Genomic DNA, 12,590 nt, shown 5'->3' on the forward strand with positions numbered 1-12,590 from the left:
TTTTCTAAGCTAAAGACAGCCCTGGGCAAACTTGGGTGTCCATGCAAATGGACATTGCAACCTGTGTATGTGTTAATGCAGTATGTCAGTGCATATTAGAATATTTTATTTAATTTTCCTGCTGAAAATCCTTCTGCTCAGAAATTATGGACATTAGAAAAAATAGGGAGAAGACATTTAAAATTACATCAGATATGCCGTCAGAACATTTTTTAAAAATAACCTCTAAATGAATATCATTAGATGGGTCAGATGAATATCAGGATGGGTCAGACATATGGATGGGTTCAACGGGTACTAAAGTAATATTCTTGAGGGAGGAAAGGATGAGGAGATGCAGCAAAGATCTATCCAGAAATGGAAGATAGATCTTCTCCTAGAACTTATTTGTGTGCTGATTTAATTCAACTATATCAAGTAAGAAAAAAAAAAAAAAAACAAAAAACAAAAAAAAAAAAAAAAGACTCTTAAGAGAAAAAAAAAAAAAAAGACGGTCTTGTAATCTGTACTAGGATGGAGATGAAAATAATGGAACCCTGGCTTCAGCTGGGGAGTCTCCAGGTTCTACTGGTATACAAATAAATAAAAATATTTTTTTTAAATCCAAGAACAAGTTTAAAATCTGAAGTTATTTCAATTCTTTCTAGAAAGATAATGAAAAAATCAGTAAAGTACATTTCTCCCTTGAATATGAAAAAAGGATCTATTTTCCAATGGCACTTCATGATAATCAGATGTTGAGAAAAACTGACCTAAAAATCTAAGCCTTTCATACTAATAAGTTCCAAACACACCACTACTGTCTGCTTCTTCCCATCTCCCTCATGTCTCTGATGATGAAATCATATTTTCTGATGTTGAAAAACAAAATTAGCATGCAGCCACCTCATTTATCCAGTGACCTTTTAAAAATTAAACTTATTGCACAAGGCAGGAGAAAAGTCATTCTCATAAAATTCATCATAGAAGAGTGGCTGTCCAGATGTATTAGATAATACTGTGTATGCTGTATATTAAAATGTAATTTAGTGCTAATATATATTCTATCCAGACAGTTTTCTTTCTTTAATTATATAATGGCATATGTATATTTTATAGGAAAAATTCTTGTTGTTTAGGCTGTAATTATTGAGAGTTCTTTCACTTCTAAAAGATGAAGATTGTATATTTCAAGGTGTTGAGTCTCAGGAGCTCATCACTGTGGGAGGTGATGGTGTTTATCATATGTTCACAATTAGGAATGGGTCTGGTCCCACACTGAAAATCAGACACACTACCATCTATATTATAAGCAGACAAGTCCAGTCAAGTCCAAGCCTGAGGCTCAGCTTTGTAACACATCATGAGGAGAGAACCCAAGTATCCTTTGCTTTTTAATGTCGTTCCAAGATATCATCTTGCACACTGGATAGATTTGGTCAGGACAAGACTAAGCAGTGCACAGCCCAGTTCCTTGCTAGCAATCTCCAGCTTGGCTCCTCCTAAACAAAGTGCTGATGCTGGGAGTCCAGAGCAAAAGGCAGCAATGGGGATAGGAAGCTCATGGTGGAGAGGTCTCTTTGGTTTTGGCTCTTAAGGGTTTATTATCTAAATGGCTAAAGCCAATACAAAAAAGGCTCTAAGAGAAATGATCAAAGAATAGACCAGTACTTCATAGTCCAGCAAAGGTTGTCATGGTTGAATCTTTTTTTACCATTACTTTTACTGGCTTTGGGTTTTGGCTTTCTTCTCCTTTTCCTTAGACAATACAGTTGAACTAAGTCTAATCTCGAGGTGTAGCTATGGCCTCAATTGCTCACTATATCAGGTCTTAAACTCAGAAGTTAAGTCCCATACCTGCTGCATCAGCCTTTAGTTGTTGCTCATATGATCTGAAGGAAAGAATTTCAACAAGTCTGTTCAGTCCTTTCCATGTGTTTGTTACCTGGTCTAAGACCTTTAGAGTTTAACATAGTCTACAAATAATAGTCAATAGTAACTATGCAAAAATAGAGTAACAATAAAAATATATTGATTAAATAGGTGGGTTACTATCCCTAATATCCCTTTCTTCCTAATATTCCTGGGAGTCTATTAGAAAACACTGATAAACTTCCAAACCTCAGGCTGAAGTTACACAGATGTTTTGTTTCTGCCAGTAGATGATAAGAGATCAAAAGGATATAAACAGCTAAAAATCTGACACAGGAAAGGAAGGGATTCAGACACACAGGCTGGCAGTAGGAGACCTCTTTGGAGCAAGTCCAAGAAAGTAAGGATTTTCTGGGATCTGGAGAATGGCATCTCTTGAAGAAAGGCAATACACCTAGGAGACTTTGTTGTCTAAGGTCAGTTTTCTCATAAATTCTTTGTCTGCTAATAAGTAAAACCATGCTTTATGAAAACTGTCTGAGCACTATTCCCATTGTCTCTGCTCCTGAACTCTTACCTGTGCTCATGGGGGATCATTGAATTCCAGGCTTGACACTGGATACCACTTTTGGTAACCGATATCGTTCCTTTGTAGTCTGCTCCTTTTCCAATGATACAATTCCTGACATAGTCTATCAAAAGAAAAAAGAAGAAAATCAGGAGTTTGTTTAATGTATTTAAAATTAGAGCTCATCATCAGTTTTCACATAAAAATAATACATTTTTTATAACCTTTAAATAGTTATTAAAAATACTGTTTAATTGCCCACATACATTCTTGTTGCTTTATTTTCCAAAATATTGATCTCTAACTTCCCAAAGAAAGCTACTGAAAATCTTTCCAGTGTCTGATTGACCAGAAGTCCATGTCTAAGGACTTAAATCCCCCACTCATTAATGAGGTAAATAAAAGCAATAAGTCGACAGTAACTCATACAACTGAGCTTTTAAGTAATAAACTGAAGTAGTAATTCAGACTAGTATATAAGATGGTAGGCAAATATGTAGGTTAGAAAACTGAGCAAGAGGAAGTATGTAGACAAGAGGAAGTATGTAGACAAACTTGCATGACAGCAAAACCAGGATATTTGTAAATAAACCTGTAGGATGAAGCCTTCAGAATGCATAAAACCATCCCATGTCCAGAATGCTCCTACAGCCCAAAAGACACTCACTGACTTAATCTTTTTTCTCCCTCCAAAGCTGGAAAAACAAAATCAGTAAATAAATCAGTTACCCTTCTTTTCATACAGATCAAACGCATGGTCTTGCTTCTTTCTCACACCATTTGTCAAGCTGTTGAAGGATAACCAATGGCATCGTTTTGTAACTCTGTCATAAGCAAAGGCCCTGCAAAGAAATTCTGGATGAGAAAAAAATCTCTGTGTGGTTTATAATAATGACACATGGCCTGCCAAGGAGCATGCAATGACATCAGATTTATTTTTACTGGGAATGTCAGAGAAACAGCCCAAATTACTATTTAAACCCACAACTGTGCTGACAAGAACAAAGAAACAAAGAAATTAAATTGATGTGGCCATTACATTAAATACCAGCTTGGTTGTTCACACTAATCTAAGAGTTCCCTTGTCATTAAAGATCTTTATTTTAAAAGTGAGATGAATGTGACTGAGACAACATTTGTGTCCACAGTTGTGCTGCTTTCTGGAGGAAAAATAGGAAGACTCTAAAATTTCTTTACTGTGCTTACAATATACCTCTGAAATAGTTAAGTATCTCCCACTGATGGCTTAAGGAAAATTCAAGCACAAGGAGGCTTTTTCTTGGTTAGAACAACAGAGCTGTTCAAAAACAAGAGTATTTTTATTTTTATGAATAATCTAAACTGTGATAGTGTACTTATAGCTTGTCCTTGTTTTGCTTTTGTTTTGGTTTGGGTTTTTTCTCTTATTTTTAACTGCTTTCAATGATAGAGTACAATGTGTGCTGAATTGAGAGGAAGGGGGCAAGAAAGACAAACAGAAATCAGAAGAGTAAAACCACTTTCTTTCAATATTTTAAATTAAATGTGCAGACCTTTATCTCCTAACATCATTTTCAAAGGAAATTCCTTAAATGTAGGTAAACTATTTTAAAAGATTTTAAAAACACAGCTCATAGCTTGGGTGGAGACAACAGTTATTCCAATAAGGAGAGGAATAAAAAACAACAAAAAAAACCCCAACCAAAACCATTGGAAATTATTTTTTCCCTTAATTTTTCAGTAGAACAAATCATTGACATGATAATATTGTCTCTAGCCCACCACAAAGTCCACATTTCTGTCAGTCATCTCAAACCTTATTTTGACCTGAGAAGGTGTTTTAGCAGTACTTGATAATATCCAAAAGACAGATTTCCTGCATTTAATCCGAATTTTTGCTGTGCCATATTCCTGACTACTACATCTCCCAACTCAAAACTCTTTGATCTTCATTTCATTCCCCTCTCACCATACAAGTTTTACTGTGTGAGATCTTGCTGGCTTCAGTTAAAAATATTACAAGATCCTATCCAATCTCCCTGCTCTTCTCTCTTTCAAACATCCTCTTCATTATCGTTTCCATCACCAAACAGATTTTTCATCCAACTGCTCTCTCTACTCTGTTGACTCCAAATGTTTCCAACCTGCTAACCTTCATCCTTCTGCCCTTGTTCAGCCTTCTGTTCTCTCCTGGCTAGTTCTCAAATATGAGCGTATCCAAGTGCCTCTAACTCTATCTTCACAAAAATATCCTTGACCTTTCCTGCCTTTCCAATTACATTCTCCTTGCCCCTCCTCCCTCCTAAAGTGGGAATGCAAAATGCACTGTTTACAAACATTTCTTTCAGTTTTTGCCTTTCAGTTGCCTTTTGGTTTCAGTCACTTCTGCACATAAAAGTTTCTAGCAATCTTTTCTTGGACCCAAATCTGGAGGGTTTTCACACTTACAAAGTCAACATAGTTAAGAAAATTCTTGGACTTTCTTCTACTGTTACTGCCTATCTCGACAATTTTTGTTGTTGCTATTTGTATTGAGGTAAGCTGGTAGATTTTCTGATTAGATACTGGAATCCTGTGGTCTATACTGGAATCCCTTTCTGTGTAAATACAAAGACACTCCAGAAATTAAGTACATAACAAAGGATAAGACAGGCACAGCTTTGTAGGTAAGGAAGTGACATATCTGCAAAAGTCATCTGCGTAACCAAGAAAATAATAACCATAATATCTTTTTATCATCCATAAGAAATGTAGTGGAAAAAGCTGCAAGAATGACTGAAACAAAACAGTGGGAGTAAGAGACTGCAAATGGTGATGAAATAAAGGAATAAGAACAGTTTAGCAGCATGTTAATAAAGCTGATAGGGAAGGCAGAAATTGATGCACAGAGAGTTATTAAGTCAAAAAGACAAGGCAAGTGAATCTAAGGGGTGCTTTGATGGGGGATTTTAGGAACAGTGTTACAAAGAAGAAGGAAGTCTAGGTAAGGATCTTGTAACTCAGTTGGAAATGATCAAGGTCTGTCCAAGCACGGCAGCAAGGGAAAAGAGGAAAGGTCCATTCTGCGAGATTACATATATTAGCTCCAACAAAAAGGTGTCAGAGTTAACAACAAGGATTAATGATTATCAAATATAATACTCAAAATGTACTTGCAAAGTGATACAGAAACCTACCATAAGTAAATCAAAAGTTGTCTTAATTTCACCACCCCACCCCCACCCCCCCAAAAAAAATAAGGAGTGGCTAGTCTTTTATAAGTCTGTAGTGACTGGAATCTGCTACTTTAGCACTTTCTGGCAGAAAAGAATCCCAACGCTCTTCCTGCTTGTGTACCTCACAGGGCACAGATCCAGGTGTCGCTGCTCCCAGTGGTATTGTCACAATTATGTTACAAAGTATTTCTATTTTATTAGATCTCAATACTTAAACAAATAGAGTTTACATCTAGAAAATAAAATATCAGTGCTGTGACCCAGGTGATGGGAGAACTACTGCATGGATATGAAGTATCAGAATCAAGCCATGAAAACATACATAACCAAAGCAAAATCCAAGTTTTATATTTCAAGTATTTAAAATGCCATTTTGTGTTACTTCTTATTTTAGAATGCTCCCACAGTAAGCAGAAACTAATTGGTTTTAATTTAAGTTAGCAACAGATTTCACCTTGTAGTAATCATATGCTGGTATGAAGTTAAAGACTGGGGATCCTAGGAATAAAAGGGTAACACTAGTAATCAGTGGTTCCTTTAAAAGGGAACACATGTCACATATGTGTTTACAGTAGCATCAAAGAACTATGCACACTACAACAGGACTCATCTGGGGCCAAATGGGAAACCACGAGAATGTTCCCAGATCCAGAAAATCCATCTTGCCTTACTACATAGTACTAGAACAGGCAAGACCTAATCACCTACACCTCTGCTACTGGGCTTGTTGAAAATGTGTCAGGGAAAATTGGAAATTCAGAACATGAGTAGTCAGATTTGTAATTCTTTTTGAAATTCAATGCAAAATAATTACATGACTGATTGCAATTCTGCTGTCTGTGAGTAGGACTCTTTCAAGCTGTGTTCTCAAAGTCCCTCATAGCTCCTCTATGTTGCTTTATTGATGGATTACAGCAGGGAGAATTTGCCCCTTAATGAATTCATCAGACACTGTCCTAATAGAAAAAAAAATTCTTCACAAATGAGAAAATTTTAAAAATCCAGACAGATTCTACTTATGTAAAATAGAATCAACAAATATATTAACTTACTTTTTATTTTCAGAACACAAGTCATACCAGAGCAGCTACAACTAGCCTGAGACAATTTTACTAAGCAGATGTTGGAATACAGAATTGTTGTTTGCTTGGCATCATTCAGAATTTTTTTACACCGTGAAACCTAATTTTACAATACTCCTTGCTTATGACCATCAGAACTCAGTGATCTCTTGTTTTATTGAATACGACCTGATCCCCTTGGCAATGATATCAGTGGAAGCTCTGCCAATAGGAAAAGGAGTGTCTTGTACCATGTGAAAAATATTAGTGCCTGGAAAATATTTTCAAAAAGAAATAAGTAAACTCTGCTCATTGTTCACACATATAAATAGTCAAAGTAGAAAACATTATAATACACATTAGATCTTGCAACACTGGAATTAAAGGCTTAAGGAAGGATTAAATTACAGTCAAGGACCTTTTCTGCCAAGGAAGAGCTTTTGTTATCGCATTTGATTTAGCTTTCATTTGTAGTGATTGTCAAAACTTTTTTATGTTTCAGGATCAGGCTCACATTTAGGCCAGTCACCCATTCTCTCAAAGATTCTCCTGCATTCATGTCCTTTCATTTATTGCTAATGGTCTAGACTAAGAGAGGCCAAGGGGATAATTTAATTCTAATACATGGGAAAAGTAATAGTGATTTGTTCCAAAAAATAGTAGTGATTATGTACAAGACAGACAAGCAATCAGCTGTATGATGTGTTTCTAAGAGACAGCAGATGCTGAAGAATAGCTATCAATACTTGTAATGACTGTGCAGCCCAGAAGGTTTGATTCCATTGTATCAGATTCGCAGTACTTGCCAGTGAACTTCAGCAGTGCATGTGTCTGTGCTCCATGTGTGAGGTTCCCATTGATTTCAGCAGGAGTAATGTGCAAAGAATGAAGACAGAATATGGTCTGAAGTGGTGCTGAAATACTGCAGCTGTGATGTGTGACAATAACCGTTTTATAAGAGACATAAAAATCTCAGAAATGTTCACCGAACACTACAGTGCAGCACAAGTCATTCATATCTTAACATGAGTACATTTTTTTAGCTATGTTATGAAAAAGATTACAAATTGGACAAGCTAAGAAGACAGAAATACTCAAATAAAGCTTCAGAAAAGACAGACACTCTCTGGACAGGTAGAACAAGGTAGATCATGGAAACCAAAAAGCAGTCTTTAGGTTGTCTTCAGTACAATCTACCACTGATAACAATTACAGACACCTTTGGCCAAAGGGTGTTATATAGGTACCATTAGGAGAAAAACGATAAAAATAATAGAGATACATAACTTACTTGCAAGTGAATGAAAGGCCTTTGTTTCTGCTGCATCTCTTGGCACATTGCTCAGTGGTGTTTAACAGCTTGGTTTTTACTTCCAATGTTTTGTTTACTTTAATGAGCATCAACTCTCCTGTTTTTTTGAAGTCATGAAGAGGATTTCTTCTTTTTCCTTTACTCTCTAAGAAAGAAGCAAAGAAGAAAAAGAGAAAAAAAAAAGAAAAAAAAACACACTGTAAAGAAGAGCGCTGAGGTTAAACATGGCATTAGATATGAATAATATTTATTAGGAATTATAGGAACATTGGTACCTAAAGCAGAGAGAAATTCACAAAAATAAGGTACAAGCAGATAGTTGAAAAGAACAGACTATTGTAGATGGTGATCTCCATTCTCAAAACCAGGAATAGGAGGAATTATAGCAAAATTAATTTCAAATAAAGACTTGTATAATGCAAGAAAAGGGTAAGAGAAAAGTTTTTCACTCTTTATAAATATTTTTCAGAATCCCCAAAATATGTCTGACAATAATAATCTGAGATCTTATAAATATTTCTATGAAAAACTCAAGTCAAGAAGATGAACAAAGGTCTTTTTTGGATGGACAGAATGTAGTTACAGTCAGAAGGAAGAGGATCTAAAAGTCATAGAGAATCATGATCTGAATGTGATAAAGTGTTTTTAAAACAGCAAACTTTTAGTCACAAATTGTGGAGCCTGGAAGTGGCACAAAATAATCATTTGTCCTTCCTCTGTCCCAGTGGAGACTTAGTGCAAGCATTATGTCCAGTTTAGGTGTGACTGAATTAGAGTTGTTAGCCTACAGAAAAGAAGATGATGGGAGGCAGGAACCATAGCACAGAAATAGTCTGTACTGCTGCAAAGCTTTCTGCAAAAAGGAACTCACTGATCTGGTTTTCATGTCTCTATCGAAATGTCCAGAGGAAAGAATACAAAACAGCATGGTAGATTGGCTAGAGATGTTTGGCTAAAATGCAAGGAAAAGTCTTTGATTTTTGCAAGAAAACCCCACAATTTTTCCAATACGTATGTTTGGGTTTGGGTTTTTTTTTCCATAGAAACCAGTCTGTCAGTGTAGGCTGCTCCGTTGTCAGTGAAGGCAGATGAGTACCCCTGGAGAGTGATTCTGCCTGTTCTGACAGATGAGTAATATGGGCAGGACAAATTGTCCTTTGGATCTATTTCTCTTATTTCACTCAGTGATCTCAGATGATCTTTCTGGATCGGATGGCTAATCCAGGTAGGGTTAGGTGAATCAATCCCTCCTTAATTTACAAAGTTGGTAATAGTATTTTTCATAACTGCTTTCCATGTCACTGTTTTCACAGCTGTCCTTTTATTTTTCTCTACAGATTCTGCAACAATGAGAAAACAAGAATGTTCAGGATCAATTTATTAAATTTTGCCAGAGTCTTTTGAATATATAAAACCCCAGCCTAGTGCTCTATTATCCTGAATAGATAATTCCTCATGCAAGTGCGGAATGTACTTTGGTCAGTCAATTTTTGCCTGGTGCACTCTGCAGAAGCTCAGAATAACCCTGTAAATTGTCACAGCTGAGGCTCTGAAGGAGTTACTGACAATTCCAGATATTGTAAAGCCAAAGAGGGCTTAAGGGTGTTCCCTCTGCAGAACTTCCATCCTGATCATTAACTGAGCTCACATTTACACTGGATTCAGCTAAATCACACCTCTCAGTGGTGAGTTATCCCTAAGACACCTAAAAATACACCAAAGACATTCCAATCAGATTCCATCAAGCTTCAGCCTTTAAAAACAAGAATATCAAAGGAGTATACTATTTCTGCTACAATGTCCCTATAAAATAATCTTCAGCCCATCCTACTCTCCTTCTATTTTAAACTGCTGACAGTGAACTACACTATTTCCCTGCACCTAATAGCTCTTAATTTTAATTTCAACTACAAACATTTTCAGAAAAAAAAAAAAAAAATAGTTACCTCCAAATCGACAAAATATGAAGAATCTTTTGATAAAAATATCGGATATTAATAGTTTTGGTGCTGTGTTAGGGACTCAAAGCTCTCTTAAGCATTTTCAGCCATATATTTGTGCAGTGCACATGCACCCAAAATGTATCATCATGGTTAAGGAAATGCTGTGAGGACACTCTTGACTTAAGTATCAGCACTCTGTTACTGGAAACTGTTGTTGTCTACAGTGAAGCTGCTTTATTTTTGTTGTACCTGTTACAGAGCCAAAGTTTGCATCTGCTCTTTAGGACAACAAGACACAGAAAAACAAGTCTTCTATAAAGATTTTGTGGCAAATTTCTCAATCTATTATCTTACATGACATATTTGTTGCTTCTATGTTGTCTCAGCCAAGACTTTTATCTCAAATGGAAGTAAGAATCTGTACAGAAATATCAAAGTATTTTCTTTCAGTTTCTGATGTTAACATTTCCCATCTACTGATAAGTGTCATTATCTTAATTCCCAATGATAACAGCTTCTTAAACTCATGAGCTAGCATGCAAGGATAAGATTTTTTAAAATCAAGAAATTCTGTTCTGCCTGAAAAACATGATTCACAGTTCTGCTTTTTTTTTTTCCTTCTTTTCCTAGCAGTTGTCCAAAGAGGATTATGGGTTTGATCTTGCATTTAGCAACTCATAACAGACTGATTTACTTTAGCTTTCAAACAGCAACGTTCTACAACTTGTTTATAATCCAAAAGGCAAAAGGCCAAATGCGTCTGTGGTGTGACTGTTAGGACCATCAAAATAATGAAAAGTATTACTTTTACAACTCTAACAACAAAATACATCCAAAAAATGAGCCTTTTTACTTCAAATAGGTGCTTTTATTATTAAAATCTTAAATAGTGGCCTAGAAATGCTATACATCAAAAGTTATCATGATATATTCTATAACTAATGTTCCAAATTTTTGATTGCCATTCATTTCAGTTTCCTAAATTTTGATTAATCAAGAGGTTTGGTCCTCTGATGTTTCTTGTAGTTGAATATCATATTACTAAGGAAGTCTGACATTTCACTTAAATTTGAAAATAGCAGGTGATTCAAACACAGAAGAACCCAGTCAAATATGAATCAACATATTTTCTTCAGCAGAAACAATCACTAACTAAAAATATTTATTCAGCTGACTTAAAAAATTCCTCAAAAACATGAAGGTGGTGACTCTTTCTGTTTCTTATAATGATAACAACTTCAGCTGACCAGAAAAAAATAGAGTTCAGTGTCCAAGGAAATGGGAACTACCATATTTACTCCAGTAGGATGCAGCATTGAACAAGTACTCCATAATCTCATTTAGAATTTCCAGTCCCCCTGCTGGAGCTCTCCATTTCCATAAACTACTTTAAATATTTGCAGGGAAAAAAAAAAAAAAAAAAGTTCCTCACAGTAAAAGATATTTACCTGGGAGCTACAAGAACTCATCTTTGGATTCCCTTACTACCTTTTCCTTTTTCATATGAGATTCCTGTATAATCTTCTCAAATATGAAACATTAACTGAGATGGCTCAAGCTCTAAAACATCTGGGGGAAAAGTTTTCCAACAATACCTTTCCCTGAAGTAGTTCCAGTCCATGCCAAATCAGTAATCAGAGATAAAGAAATATATCATTCTGCAGCATTTTAGTGAGAAAACTCACTAGGAAGTTGCAGTACTTGCATTCTAGAACCTACTTAACAGAAATTTATATTTATACAAAATAGAACCAATAAAACACCAAGTACTGAGAGTAATGGATGCCATAATATCCAATATCATAGAAATTAAGACAGTTTCTTGATTAACAAGTGAAATAGGTTTGAATCAGCAACGTGTTTGTATTTTGATCTCTCCCTCTCTCCAAATATTTTTTTAATCGTTGGGCTAATGGGAAAATGGCAGCAAAGTAGCTTCCTTTTTCTCTTCTGGTCCTGTGTCCCACCCTGAAAAGGACTATGGGGTCCCACACTACCACACCATTCAGTCCTGAAACTACCTGATTATGTTCTATATCTCAATTAAAAAATCACACCTTGCAGAAAACAGTGTCTGATACTGAGCTATATGAGAGTCAAGAAATTCAGTACAATATAATCTAATTTCAGGTCATTTAGAGTTCAAATACCTAAGCAAGTCAAGTTTCAGACCCTTAGGTCTTAGTTTGATCACAAAAAGGATTTGGTTTTGCATTAACTGTTTAGTAGTAAAAAACTAATATAGTCAATATGATACCATTGTTGAGGTAATCAAAATGGCATATAGGAGGTCAACAGGCCTAAAGATCATCTTTCTCCGCTATAATGAGATCAAAACACTGCTTGTATTCACAGCAAAATTTTACAATTAAATTATCTGACTTTATCTACCTCATTTGCAATCCCTTCCTCCTTTCTCCACCAGTCCAGCTTTACCTAGTGTAGATGTATATTTCGGCTTCAGAGTTGTAGTTGTACAGAGTACAACTGGAGCACACTGGCTGTCTCCCATAGAAAAATCTCTGCTTTTATGGACTTGTCATAGACTCTACAAAGATTTTATTAAACAGGAGTTATGATGTATTTGGCATGTCACCTTCCAGGGTTTCCAAGTTTCACTCTAGTCTATGCCATAGTGCTTTCTTAAAGAAACACATCGTG

General features: G+C 35.7%; 1 protein-coding gene across 1 annotated transcript in view; it reads right to left on the minus strand.

Moving 5' to 3' along the window:
- HGF (hepatocyte growth factor) overlaps window positions 1–12,590 on the minus strand; it is a 93,131-nt gene that overhangs the window by 38,450 nt on the left and 42,091 nt on the right. Inside the window, exons 2-4 of the mRNA XM_074901682.1 lie at window positions 7,966–8,131; window positions 3,149–3,261; window positions 2,429–2,543 (exon numbers count right to left, since the gene is read on the minus strand). Coding sequence (XP_074757783.1) covers window positions 2,429–2,543; window positions 3,149–3,261; window positions 7,966–8,131 — 394 coding nt within the window. The remainder of the gene's footprint in view (window positions 1–2,428; window positions 2,544–3,148; window positions 3,262–7,965; window positions 8,132–12,590) is intronic.

This window comes from Athene noctua, chromosome 3 (assembly GCF_965140245.1).
Source record: "Athene noctua chromosome 3, bAthNoc1.hap1.1, whole genome shotgun sequence".
Taxonomy (NCBI): Eukaryota; Metazoa; Chordata; class Aves; order Strigiformes; family Strigidae; genus Athene; species Athene noctua.